This window comes from Heptranchias perlo, chromosome 44 (genome assembly GCF_035084215.1).
Source record: "Heptranchias perlo isolate sHepPer1 chromosome 44, sHepPer1.hap1, whole genome shotgun sequence".
In the NCBI taxonomy this organism is placed as follows: domain Eukaryota; kingdom Metazoa; phylum Chordata; class Chondrichthyes; order Hexanchiformes; family Hexanchidae; genus Heptranchias; species Heptranchias perlo.
The window spans coordinates 1081474-1093868 of record NC_090368.1 but is presented as its reverse complement, the minus strand read 5'-3'; the positions used below and the strand labels follow the sequence as shown (position 1 = coordinate 1093868).

The window sequence follows — 12395 nt, the reverse complement described above, 5'->3', positions numbered from 1 at the left end:
CTCCATATTTATGCGGGGCACAATGGCAAAGACTGTAAATATTCCTACATCATAAATATTTAAGTTTACAAACAGAATTATATCTTGATCTTGGCAGGCACCCAAAGTTTATATTTGCGAATACAAATCCCTCAAACACATTAAGAGAATGCAATAGAACCATTTCCCAAAACTTCACTTTCCAGTGGGCATCATTCTGCCCTTCACAAAAATGGCGTCCGCATGAATGGCATGCGGGTAATCCAATCAGCGAGCGCTGGAAGTGGCTTAGTCATTTGGTTGGACGGAACTGAGCCAATGGCTTGCCCGCAGGGCGGGACCAACAATTCCTGACATGCGCGGTGCGTTTGTGAGAAAGGTGACGTCATTCGTGCCAGGCTGGAAGTTGTGGTAAGTTGTCAGAGTGGAGGCAGGGCGCTTGTGTGTTGGTGCAAGGGCCCTGGGACAAGGGGTCTGTCTTTATCAAGACAAATAATCGACTGACTGCTAAAGCAGGAAGAAGATGAGTAAAAAGTGTACATTGATCACCTTTACTGTCTAACAGAATGATGAACTGTTAAAATTGACAGCAGGAATGTGCAAGGCTAATCAAACTAGTTGTCTGTTCCCCCACCCATTATGTCATTGAACGGGGCAGGGCAGATCCAGGATCTCTGTATCCTGGTTCGTTCAGGCCCGAGTGCAAGTACAAAAACACTGCCCTCCAGCAAGTCACAGGTTTGTATACAGGGGGAATAAAGGACGAGGTCAATTGTGCCAGTCGTTGCAAAAAAGATGTTTGAGTGAACTGGTCTCTCGATTGACCGGTAGCAGGCACAGCATCTACTGCAGTTGGAATAGTTCCCCTGCTACCGTACAACCGTCTCGGGACAGGTATCTCTGGGGATTGAGGAATCGGTGGAAGAATGAGAGGGCAAGTCAACCGAGACTGGTCTCGTGTATCCCCGGGTAACTGGTCCAAGAGCTGCACGAGTGAATGCCAAGGCTCATTTCCTCAGACAATGGTACATATTACAGTTGGAAGGTAGAGCGTCAATGTGTGACTGACCGACTGACCCCTCGATAGTGCGGCCCTGTCACTGTGTGACTGACCGACTGACCCCTCGATAGTGCGGCCCTGTCACTGTGACTGACCGACTGACCCCTCGATAGTGCGGCCCTGTCACTGTGTGACTGACCGACTGACCCCTCGATAGTGCGGCCCTGTCACTGTGTGACTGACCGACTGACCCCTCGATAGTGCAGCCCTGTCACTGTGTGTCTGACTGACTGACCCTTCGATAGTGCGGCCCTGTCACTGTGTGACTGACCGACTGACCCCTCGATAGTGCGGCCGTCACTGTGAGACTGACTGACCCCTCGATAGTGCGGCCGTCACTGTGTGACTGACTGACTGACCCCTCGATAGTGCGGCCGTCACTGTGTGTGTGACTGACCCCTCGATAGTGCGGCCCTGTCACTGTGAGACTGACTGACCCCTCGATCGTGCGGCCCTGTCACTGTGTGACTGACTGACCCCTCGATAGTGCGGCCCTGTCACTGTGAGACTGACTGACCCCTCGATAGTGCGGCCCTGTCACTGTGTGTGTGACTGACCCCTCAATAGTGCTGCCCTGTCACTGTGTGACTGACTGACCCCTCGATAGTGCAGCCCTGTCACTGTGAGACTGACTGACCCCTCGATAGTGTGGCCCTGTCACTGTGTAAGTGACTGACCACTCGATAGTGCGGCCCTGTCACTGTGTGACTGACTGACTGACCCTTCGATCGTGCGGCCCTGTCACTGTGTAAGTGACTGACCCCTCAATAGTGCGGCCCTGTCACTGTGTGACTGACTGACCCCTCGATAGTGCGGCCCTGCCACTGTGAGACTGACTGACCCCTCGATCGTGCGGCCCTGTCACTGTGTGACTGACTTAGCCCTCGATCGTGCGGCCCTGTCACTGTGTGACTGACTGACTGACCCCTCAATAGTGCAGCCCTGTCACTGTGTGACTAACTGACTGACCCCTCGATAGTGCGGCCCTGTCACTGTGTGACTGACTGACCCCTCGATCGTGCGGCCCTGTCATTGTGTGACTGACTGACCCCTCGATAGTGCGGCCCTGTCACTGTGTGACTGACTGACCCCTCGATAGTGCGGCCCTGTCATTGTGTGACTGACTGACCCCTCGATCGTGCGGCCCTGTCACTGTGTGACTGACTGACCCCTCGATAGTGCGGCCCTGTCACTGTGTGACTGACTGACCCCTCGATAGTGCGGCCCTGTCACTGTGTGACTGACTGACCCCTCGATAGTGCGGCCCTGTCACTGTGTGACTGACTGACCCCTCGATCGTGCGGCCCTGTCACTGTGTGACTGACTGACCCCTCGATAGTGCGGCCCTGTCACTGTGTGACTGACCGACTGACCCTTCGATAGTGTAGCCCTGTCACTGTGTGACTGACTGACCCCTCGATAGTGCGGCCCTGTCACTGTGTGACTGACTGACCCGTCGATAGTGCGGCCCTGTCACTGTGTGACCGACTGACCCCTCGATCGTGCGGCCCTGTCACTGTGAGACTGACTGACCCCTCGATAGTGCGGCCCTGTCACTGTGTGACCGACTGACCCCTCGATCGTGCGGCCCTGTCACTGTGTGACTGACTGACCCCTCGATCGTGCGGCCCTGTCACTGTGTGACCGACCGACTGACCCCTCGATAGTGCGGCCCTGTCACTGTGAGACTGACTGACCCCTCGATAGTGCGGCCCTGTCACTGTGAGACTGACTGACCCCTCGATAGTGCGGCCCTGCCACTGTGTGACCGACTGACCCCTCGATCGTGCGGCCCTGTCACTGTGTGACTGACCGACTGACCCCTCGATAGTGCGGCCCTGTCACTGTGAGACTGACTGACCCCTCGATAGTGCGGCCCTGTCACTGTGAGACTGACTGACCCCTCGATAGTGCGGCCGTCACCGTGTGACTGACCGACTGACCCCTCGATAGTGCGGCCCTGTCACTGTGAGACTGACTGACCCCTCGATCGTGCGGCCCTGTCACTGTGTGACTAACTGACTGACCTCTCGATAATGCGGCCCTGTCACTGTGAGACTGACTGACCCCTCGATAGTGCGGCCCTGTCACTGTGTGACTGACTGACCCCTCGATAGTGCGGCCCTGTCACTGTGTGACTGACCGACTGACCCCTCGATAGTGCGGCCCTGTCACTGTGTGACTGACTGACCCCTCGATAGTGCGGCCCTGTCACTGTGAGACTGACTGACCCCTCGATAGTGCGGCCCTGTCACTGTGTGACTGACTGACTGACCCCTCGATAGTGCGGCCCTGTCACTGTGTGACTGACCGACTGACCCCTCGATAGTGCGGCCCTGTCACTGTGTGACTGACCAACTGACCCCTCGATAGTGCGGCCCTGTCACTGTGTGACTGACTGACCCCTCGATAGTGCGGCCCTGTCACTGTGAGACTGACTGACCCCTCGATCGTGCGGCCCTGTCACTGTGAGACTGACTGACCCCTCGATCGTGCGGCCCTGTCACTGTGTGACTGACTGACCCCTCGATAGTGCGGCCCTGTCACTGTGAGACTGACTGACCCCTCGATAGTGCGGCCCTGTCACTGTGTGACTGACTGACCCCTCGATAGTGCGGCCCTGTCACTGTGTGTGTGACTGACCCCTCGATAGTGCTGCCCTGTCACTGTGTGACTGACTGACCCCTCGATAGTGCGGCCCTGTCACTGTGAGACTGACTGACCCCTCGATAGTGCGGCCCTGTCACTGTGAGACTGACTGACCCCTCGATAGTGCGGCCCTGTCACTGTGTAAGTGACTGACCACTCGATAGTGCGGCCCTGTCACTGTGTGACTGACTGACTGACCCTTCGATCGTGCGGCCCTGTCACTGTGTAAGTGACTGACCCCTCGATAGTGCGGCCCTGTCACTGTGAGACTGACTGACCCCTCGATCGTGCGGCCTTGTCACTGTGTGACTGACTGACCCCTCGATCGTGCGGCCCTGTCACTGTGTGACTGACTGACTGACCCCTCGATAGTGCGGCCCTGTCACTGTGTGACTGACTGACTGACCCCTCGATAGTGCGGCCCTGTCACTGTGAGACTGACTGACCCCTCGATCGTGCGGCCCTGTCACTGTGTGACTGACTGACTGACCCCTCAATAGTGCAGCCCTGTCACTGTGTGACTAACTGACTGACCCCTCGATAGTGCGGCCCTGTCACTGTGTGACCGACTGACCCCTCGATAGTGCGGCCCTGTCACTGTGTGACTGACTGACCCCTCGATAGTGCGGCCCTGTCATTGTGTGACTGACTGACCCCTCGATCGTGCGGCCCTGTCACTGTGTGACCGACTGACCCTTCGATAGTGTAGCCCTGTCATTGTGTGACTGACTGACCCCTCGATAGTGCGGCCCTGTCACTGTGTGACTGACCGACTGACCCCTCGATAGTGCGGCCCTGTCACTGTGTGACTGACCGACTGACCCCTCGATAGTGCGGCCCTGTCACTGTGTGACTGACTGACCCCTCGATAGTGCGGCCCTGTCACTGTGAGACTGACTGACCCCTCGATCGTGCGGCCCTGTCACTGTGAGACTGACTGACCCCTCGATCGTGCGGCCCTGTCACTGTGTGACTGACTGACCCCTCGATAGTGCGGCCCTGTCACTGTGAGACTGACTGACCCCTCGATAGTGCGGCCCTGTCACTGTGTGACTGACTGACCCCTCGATAGTGCGGCCCTGTCACTGTGTGTGTGACTGACCCCTCGATAGTGCTGCCCTGTCACTGTGTGACTGACTGACCCCTCGATAGTGCAGCCCTGTCACTGTGAGACTGACTGACCCCTCGATAGTGCGGCCCTGTCACTGTGAGACTGACTGACCCCTCGATAGTGCGGCCCTGTCACTGTGTAAGTGACTGACCACTCGATAGTGCGGCCCTGTCACTGTGTGACTGACTGACTGACCCTTCGATCGTGCGGCCCTGTCACTGTGTAAGTGACTGACCCCTCAATAGTGCGGCCCTGTCACTGTGTGACTGACTGACCCCTCGATAGTGCGGCCCTGTCACTGTGAGACTGACTGACCCCTCGATAGTGCGGCCGTCACTGTGTGTGTGACTGACCCCTCGATAGTGCGGCCCTGTCACTGTGAGACCGACTGACCCCTCGATCGTGCGGCCTTGTCACTGTGTGACTGACTGACCCCTCGATCGTGCGGCCCTGTCACTGTGTGACTGACTGACTGACCCCTCGATAGTGCGGCCCTGTCACTGTGAGACTGACTGACCCCTCGATCGTGCGGCCCTGTCACTGTGTGACTGACTGACTGACCCCTCAATAGTGCAGCCCTGTCACTGTGTGACTAACTGACTGACCCCTCGATAGTGCGGCCCTGTCACTGTGTGACTGACTGACCCCTCGATCGTGCGGCCCTGTCATTGTGTGACCGACTGACTGACCCCTCGATAGTGCGGCCCTGTCACTGTGAGACTGACTGACCCCTCGATAGTGCGGCCCTGTCACTGTGTGACTGACTGACCCCTCGATAGTGCGGCCCTGTCATTGTGTGACTGACTGACCCCTCGATCGTGCGGCCCTGTCACTGTGTGACCGACTGACCCTTCGATAGTGTAGCCCTGTCACTGTGTGACTGACTGACCCCTCGATAGTGCGGCCCTGTCACTGTGTGACTGACTGACCCCTCGATAGTGCGGCCCTGTCACTGTGTGACTGACTGACCCCTCGATCGTGCGGCCCTGTCACTGTGTGACTGACTGACCCCTCGATAGTGCGGCCCTGTCACTGTGTGACTGACCGACTGACCCTTCGATAGTGTAGCCCTGTCACTGTGTGACTGACTGACCCGTCGATAGTGCGGCCCTGTCACTGTGTGACTGACTGACCCCTCGATCGTGCGGCCCTGTCACTGTGTGACTGACTGACCCCTCGATCGTGCGGCCCTGTCACTGTGTGACTGACCGACTGACCCCTCGATAGTGCGGCCCTGTCACTGTGAGACTGACTGACCCCTCGATAGTGCGGCCCTGTCACTGTGAGACTGACTGACCCCTCGATAGTGCGGCCCTGTCACTGTGAGACTGACTGACCCCTCGATAGTGCGGCCCTGCCACTGTGTGACCGACTGACCCCTCGATCGTGCGGCCCTGTCACTGTGTGACTGACCGACTGACCCCTCGATAGTGCGGCCCTGTCACTGTGTGACTGACTGACTGACCCCTCGATAGTGCGGCCCTGTCACTGTGAGACTGACTGACCCCTCGATCGTGCGGCCCTGTCACTGTGTGACTGACTGACCCCTCGATAGTGCGGCCCTGTCACTGTGTGACTGACTGACCCCTCGATAGTGCGGCCCTGTCACTGTGTGACTGACTGACCCCTCGATAGTGCGGCCCTGTCACTGTGAGACTGACTGACCCCTCGATAGTGCGGCCCTGTCACTGTGTGACTGACCGACTGACCCCTCGATAGTGCGGCCCTGTCACTGTGTGACTGACCGACTGACCCCTCGATAGTGCGGCCCTGTCACTGTGAGACTGACTGACCCCTCGATCGTGCGGCCCTGTCACTGTGAGACTGACTGACCCCTCGATCGTGCGGCCCTGTCACTGTGTGACTGACTGACCCCTCGATAGTGCGGCCCTGTCACTGTGTGTGTGACTGACCCCTCGATAGTGCTGCCCTGTCACTGTGTGACTGACTGACCCCTCGATAGTGCAGCCCTGTCACTGTGAGACTGACTGACCCCTCGATAGTGCGGCCCTGTCACTGTGAGACTGACTGACCCCTCGATAGTGCGGCCCTGTCACTGTGTAAGTGACTGACCACTCGATAGTGCGGCCCTGTCACTGTGTGACTGACTGACTGACCCTTCGATCGTGCGGCACTGTCACTGTGTAAGTGACTGACCCCTCAATAGTGCGGCCCTGTCACTGTGTGACTGACTGACCCCTCGATAGTGCGGCCCTGTCACTGTGAGACTGACTGACCCCTCGATAGTGCGGCCGTCACTGTGTGTGTGACTGACCCCTCGATAGTGCGGCCCTGTCACTGTGAGACTGACTGACCCCTCGATCGTGCGGCCTTGTCACTGTGTGACTGACTGACCCCTCGATCGTGCGGCCCTGTCACTGTGTGACTGACTGACTGACCCCTCGATAGTGCGGCCCTGTCACTGTGTGACTGACTGACTGACCCCTCGATAGTGCGGCCCTGTCACTGTGAGACTGACTGACCCCTCGATCGTGCGGCCCTGTCACTGTGTGACTGACTGACTGACCCCTCAATAGTGCAGCCCTGTCACTGTGTGACTAACTGACTGACCCCTCGATAGTGCGGCCCTGTCACTGTGTGACTGACTGACCCCTCGATCGTGCGGCCCTGTCATTGTGTGACTGACTGACCCCTCGATCGTGCGGCCCTGTCACTGTGTGACCGACTGACCCCTCGATAGTGCGGCCCTGTCACTGTGTGACTGACTGACCCCTCGATCGTGCGGCCCTGTCATTGTGTGACTGACTGACCCCTCGATCGTGCGGCCCTGTCACTGTGAGACTGACTGACCCCTCGATCGTGCGGCCCTGTCACTGTGTGACCGACTGACCCCTCGATAGTGCGGCCCTGTCACTGTGTGACTGACTGACCCCTCGATAGTGCGGCCCTGTCATTGTGTGACTGACTGACCCCTCGATCGTGCGGCCCTGTCACTGTGTGACCGACTGACCCTTCGATAGTGTAGCCCTGTCACTGTGTGACTGACTGACCCCTCGATAGTGCGGCCCTGTCACTGTGTGACTGACTGACCCCTCGATAGTGCGGCCCTGTCACTGTGTGACTGACTGACCCCTCGATCGTGCGGCCCTGTCACTGTGTGACTGACTGACCCCTCGATAGTGCGGCCCTGTCACTGTGTGACTGACCGACTGACCCTTCGATAGTGTAGCCCTGTCACTGTGTGACTGACTGACCCGTCGATAGTGCGGCCCTGTCACTGTGTGACTGACTGACCCCTCGATCGTGCGGCCCTGTCACTGTGAGACCGACTGACCCCTCGATCGTGCGGCCCTGTCACTGTGTGACTGACTGACCCCTCGATCGTGAGGCCCTGTCACTGTGTGACTGACCGACTGACCCCTCGATAGTGCGGCCCTGTCACTGTGAGACTGACTGACCCCTCGATAGTGCGGCCCTGTCACTGTGAGACTGACTGACCCCTCGATAGTGCGGCCCTGTCACTGTGAGACTGACTGACCCCTCGATAGTGCGGCCCTGCCACTGTGTGACCGACTGACCCCTCGATCGTGCGGCCCTGTCACTGTGTGACTGACCGACTGACCCCTCGATAGTGCGGCCCTGTCACTGTGAGACTGACTGACCCCTCGATAGTGCGGCCGTCACTGTGTGTGTGACTCACCCCTCGATAGTGCGGCCCTGTCACTGTGTGACTGACTGACTGACCCCTCGATAGTGCGGCCCTGTCACTGTGAGACTGACTGACCCCTCGATCGTGCGGCCCTGTCACTGTGTGACCGACTGACCCCTCGATAGTGCGGCCCTGTCACTGTGAGACTGACTGACCCCTCGATAGTGCGGCCCTGTCACTGTGAGACTGACTGACCCCTCGATAGTGTGGCCCTGTCACTGTGTGACTGACCCGTCGAGAGTGCGGCCCTGTCACTGTGTGACTGACCCCTCGATAGTGCGGCCCTGTCACTGTGTGACCGACTGACCCGTCGATAGTGTGGCCCTGTCACTGTGTGACTGACCCGTCGATAGTGCGGCCCTGTCACTGTGTGACTGACCCTTCGATAGTGCGGCCCTGTCACTGTGTGACTGACTGACCCCTCGATTGTGCAGCCCTGTCACTGTGTGACTGACTGACCCCTCGATAGTGCGGCCCTGTCACTGTGTGACTGACTGACCCCTCGATAGTGCGGCCCTGTCACTGTGTGACTGACTGACCCCTCGATAGTGCGGCCCTGTCACTGTGAGACTGACTGACCCCTCGATCGTGCGGCCCTGTCACTGTGTGACCGACCGACCGACCCCTCGATAGTGCGGCCCTGTCACTGTGAGACTGACTGACCCCTCGATAGTGCGGCCCTGCCACTGTGTGACTGACTGACCCCTCGATCGTGCGGCCCTGTCACTGTGTGACTGACCGACTGACCCCTCGATAGTGCAGCCCTGTCACTGTGTGTCTGACTGACTGACCCCTCGATAGTGCGGCCCTGTCACTGTGTGACTGACCGACTGACCCCTCGATCGTGCGGCCCTGTCACTGTGAGACTGACTGACCCCTCGATAGTGCGGCCCTGTCACTGTGAGACTGACTGACCCCTCGATCGTGCGGCCCTGTCACTGTGTGACTGACCGACTGACCCCTCGTTAGTGTGGCCCTGTCACTGTGTGACTGACTGACTGACCTCTCGATAGTGCGGCCCTGTCACTGTGTGACTGACTGACTGACCCCTCGATAGTGCGGCCCTGTCACTGTGTGACTGACTGACCCCTCGATAGTGCGGCCCTGTCACTGTGAGACTTACTGACCCCTCGATAGTGCGGCCCTGTCACTGTGAGACTTACTGACCCCTCGATCGTGCGGCCCTGTCACTGTGTGACTGACTGACTGACCCCTCGATAGTGCGGCCCTGTCACTGTGTGACTGACTGACTGACCCCTCCATAGTGCGGCCCTGTCACTGTGAGACTGACTGACTGACCCCTCGATAGTGCGGCCCTGTCACTGTGTGACTGACTGACTGACCCCTCGATAGTGCGGCCCTGTCACTGTGTGACTGACCGACTGACCCCTCGATAGTGCGGCCCTGTCACTGTGTGACTGACCAACTGACCCCTCGATAGTGCGGCCCTGTCACTGTGTGACTGACTGACCCCTCGATAGTGCGGCCCTGTCACTGTGAGACTGACTGACCCCTCGATCGTGCGGCCCTGTCACTGTGAGACTGACTGACCCCTCGATCGTGCGGCCCTGTCACTGTGTGACTGACTGACCCCTCGATAGTGCGGCCCTGTCACTGTGAGACTGACTGACCCCTCGATAGTGCGGCCCTGTCACTGTGTGACTGACTGACCCCTCGATAGTGCGGCCCTGTCACTGTGTGTGTGACTGACCCCTCGATAGTGCTGCCCTGTCACTGTGTGACTGACTGACCCCTCGATAGTGCGGCCCTGTCACTGTGAGACTGACTGACCCCTCGATAGTGCGGCCCTGTCACTGTGAGACTGACTGACCCCTCGATAGTGCGGCCCTGTCACTGTGTAAGTGACTGACCACTCGATAGTGCGGCCCTGTCACTGTGTGACTGACTGACTGACCCTTCGATCGTGCGGCCCTGTCACTGTGTAAGTGACTGACCCCTCGATAGTGCGGCCCTGTCACTGTGAGACTGACTGACCCCTCGATCGTGCGGCCTTGTCACTGTGTGACTGACTGACCCCTCGATCGTGCGGCCCTGTCACTGTGTGACTGACTGACTGACCCCTCGATAGTGCGGCCCTGTCACTGTGTGACTGACTGACTGACCCCTCGATAGTGCGGCCCTGTCACTGTGAGACTGACTGACCCCTCGATCGTGCGGCCCTGTCACTGTGTGACTGACTGACTGACCCCTCAATAGTGCAGCCCTGTCACTGTGTGACTAACTGACTGACCCCTCGATAGTGCGGCCCTGTCACTGTGTGACCGACTGACCCCTCGATAGTGCGGCCCTGTCACTGTGTGACTGACTGACCCCTCGATAGTGCGGCCCTGTCATTGTGTGACTGACTGACCCCTCGATCGTGCGGCCCTGTCACTGTGTGACCGACTGACCCTTCGATAGTGTAGCCCTGTCATTGTGTGACTGACTGACCCCTCGATAGTGCGGCCCTGTCACTGTGTGACTGACCGACTGACCCCTCGATAGTGCGGCCCTGTCACTGTGTGACTGACCGACTGACCCCTCGATAGTGCGGCCCTGTCACTGTGTGACTGACTGACCCCTCGATAGTGCGGCCCTGTCACTGTGAGACTGACTGACCCCTCGATCGTGCGGCCCTGTCACTGTGAGACTGACTGACCCCTCGATAGTGCGGCCCTGTCACTGTGAGACTGACTGACCCCTCGATAGTGCGGCCCTGTCACTGTGTGACTGACTGACCCCTCGATAGTGCGGCCCTGTCACTGTGTGTGTGACTGACCCCTCGATAGTGCTGCCCTGTCACTGTGTGACTGACTGACCCCTCGATAGTGCAGCCCTGTCACTGTGAGACTGACTGACCCCTCGATAGTGCGGCCCTGTCACTGTGAGACTGACTGACCCCTCGATAGTGCGGCCCTGTCACTGTGTAAGTGACTGACCACTCGATAGTGCGGCCCTGTCACTGTGTGACTGACTGACTGACCCTTCGATCGTGCGGCCCTGTCACTGTGTAAGTGACTGACCCCTCAATAGTGCGGCCCTGTCACTGTGTGACTGACTGACCCCTCGATAGTGCGGCCCTGTCACTGTGAGACTGACTGACCCCTCGATAGTGCGGCCGTCACTGTGTGTGTGACTGACCCCTCGATAGTGCGGCCCTGTCACTGTGAGACTGACTGACCCCTCGATCGTGCGGCCTTGTCACTGTGTGACTGACTGACCCCTCGATCGTGCGGCCCTGTCACTGTGTGACTGACTGACTGACCCCTCGATAGTGCGGCCCTGTCACTGTGTGACTGACTGACTGACCCCTCGATAGTGCGGCCCTGTCACTGTGAGACTGACTGACCCCTCGATCGTGCGGCCCTGTCACTGTGTGACTGACTGACTGACCCCTCAATAGTGCAGCCCTGTCACTGTGTGACGAACTGACTGACCCCTCGATAGTGCGGCCCTGTCACTGTGTGACTGACTGACCCCTCGATCGTGCGGCCCTGTCATTGTGTGACCGACTGACCCCTCGATAGTGCGGCCCTGTCACTGTGTGACTGACTGACCCCTCGATAGTGCGGCCCTGTCATTGTGTGACTGACTGACCCCTCGATCGTGCGGCCCTGTCACTGTGTGACCGACTGACCCTTCGATAGTGTAGCCCTGTCACTGTGTGACTGACTGACCCCTCGATAGTGCGGCCCTGTCACTGTGTGACTGACTGACCCCTCGATAGTGCGGCCCTGTCACTGTGTGACTGACTGACCCCTCGATCGTGCGGCCCTGTCACTGTGTGACTGACTGACCCCTCGATAGTGCGGCCCTGTCACTGTGTGACTGACCGACTGACCCTTCGATAGTGTAGCCCTGTCACTGTGTGACTGACTGACCCGTCGATAGTGCGGCCCTGTCACTGTGTGACTGACTGACCCCTC

At 58.8% G+C, this 12395-nt stretch overlaps 1 protein-coding gene across 4 annotated transcripts in view; it reads left to right on the top strand.

The window, feature by feature from the left end:
• The first annotated feature begins 359 nt into the window (after positions 1–359).
• LOC137306560 (cyclic AMP-responsive element-binding protein 3-like protein 4) overlaps positions 360–12395 on the top strand; it is a 29632-nt gene continuing 17596 nt past the window's right edge. The window contains exon 1 of one of the 4 annotated variants that reach the window (XM_067975838.1): positions 360–390. Coding sequence is in view for 2 of the 4 variants with exons in the window: in XM_067975840.1 (XP_067831941.1) it covers positions 619–717 (99 nt within the window). In the remaining 2 variants the exon portion in view is untranslated. The other 3 variants (XM_067975840.1, XM_067975839.1, XM_067975841.1) reach the window with 3 other exon arrangements.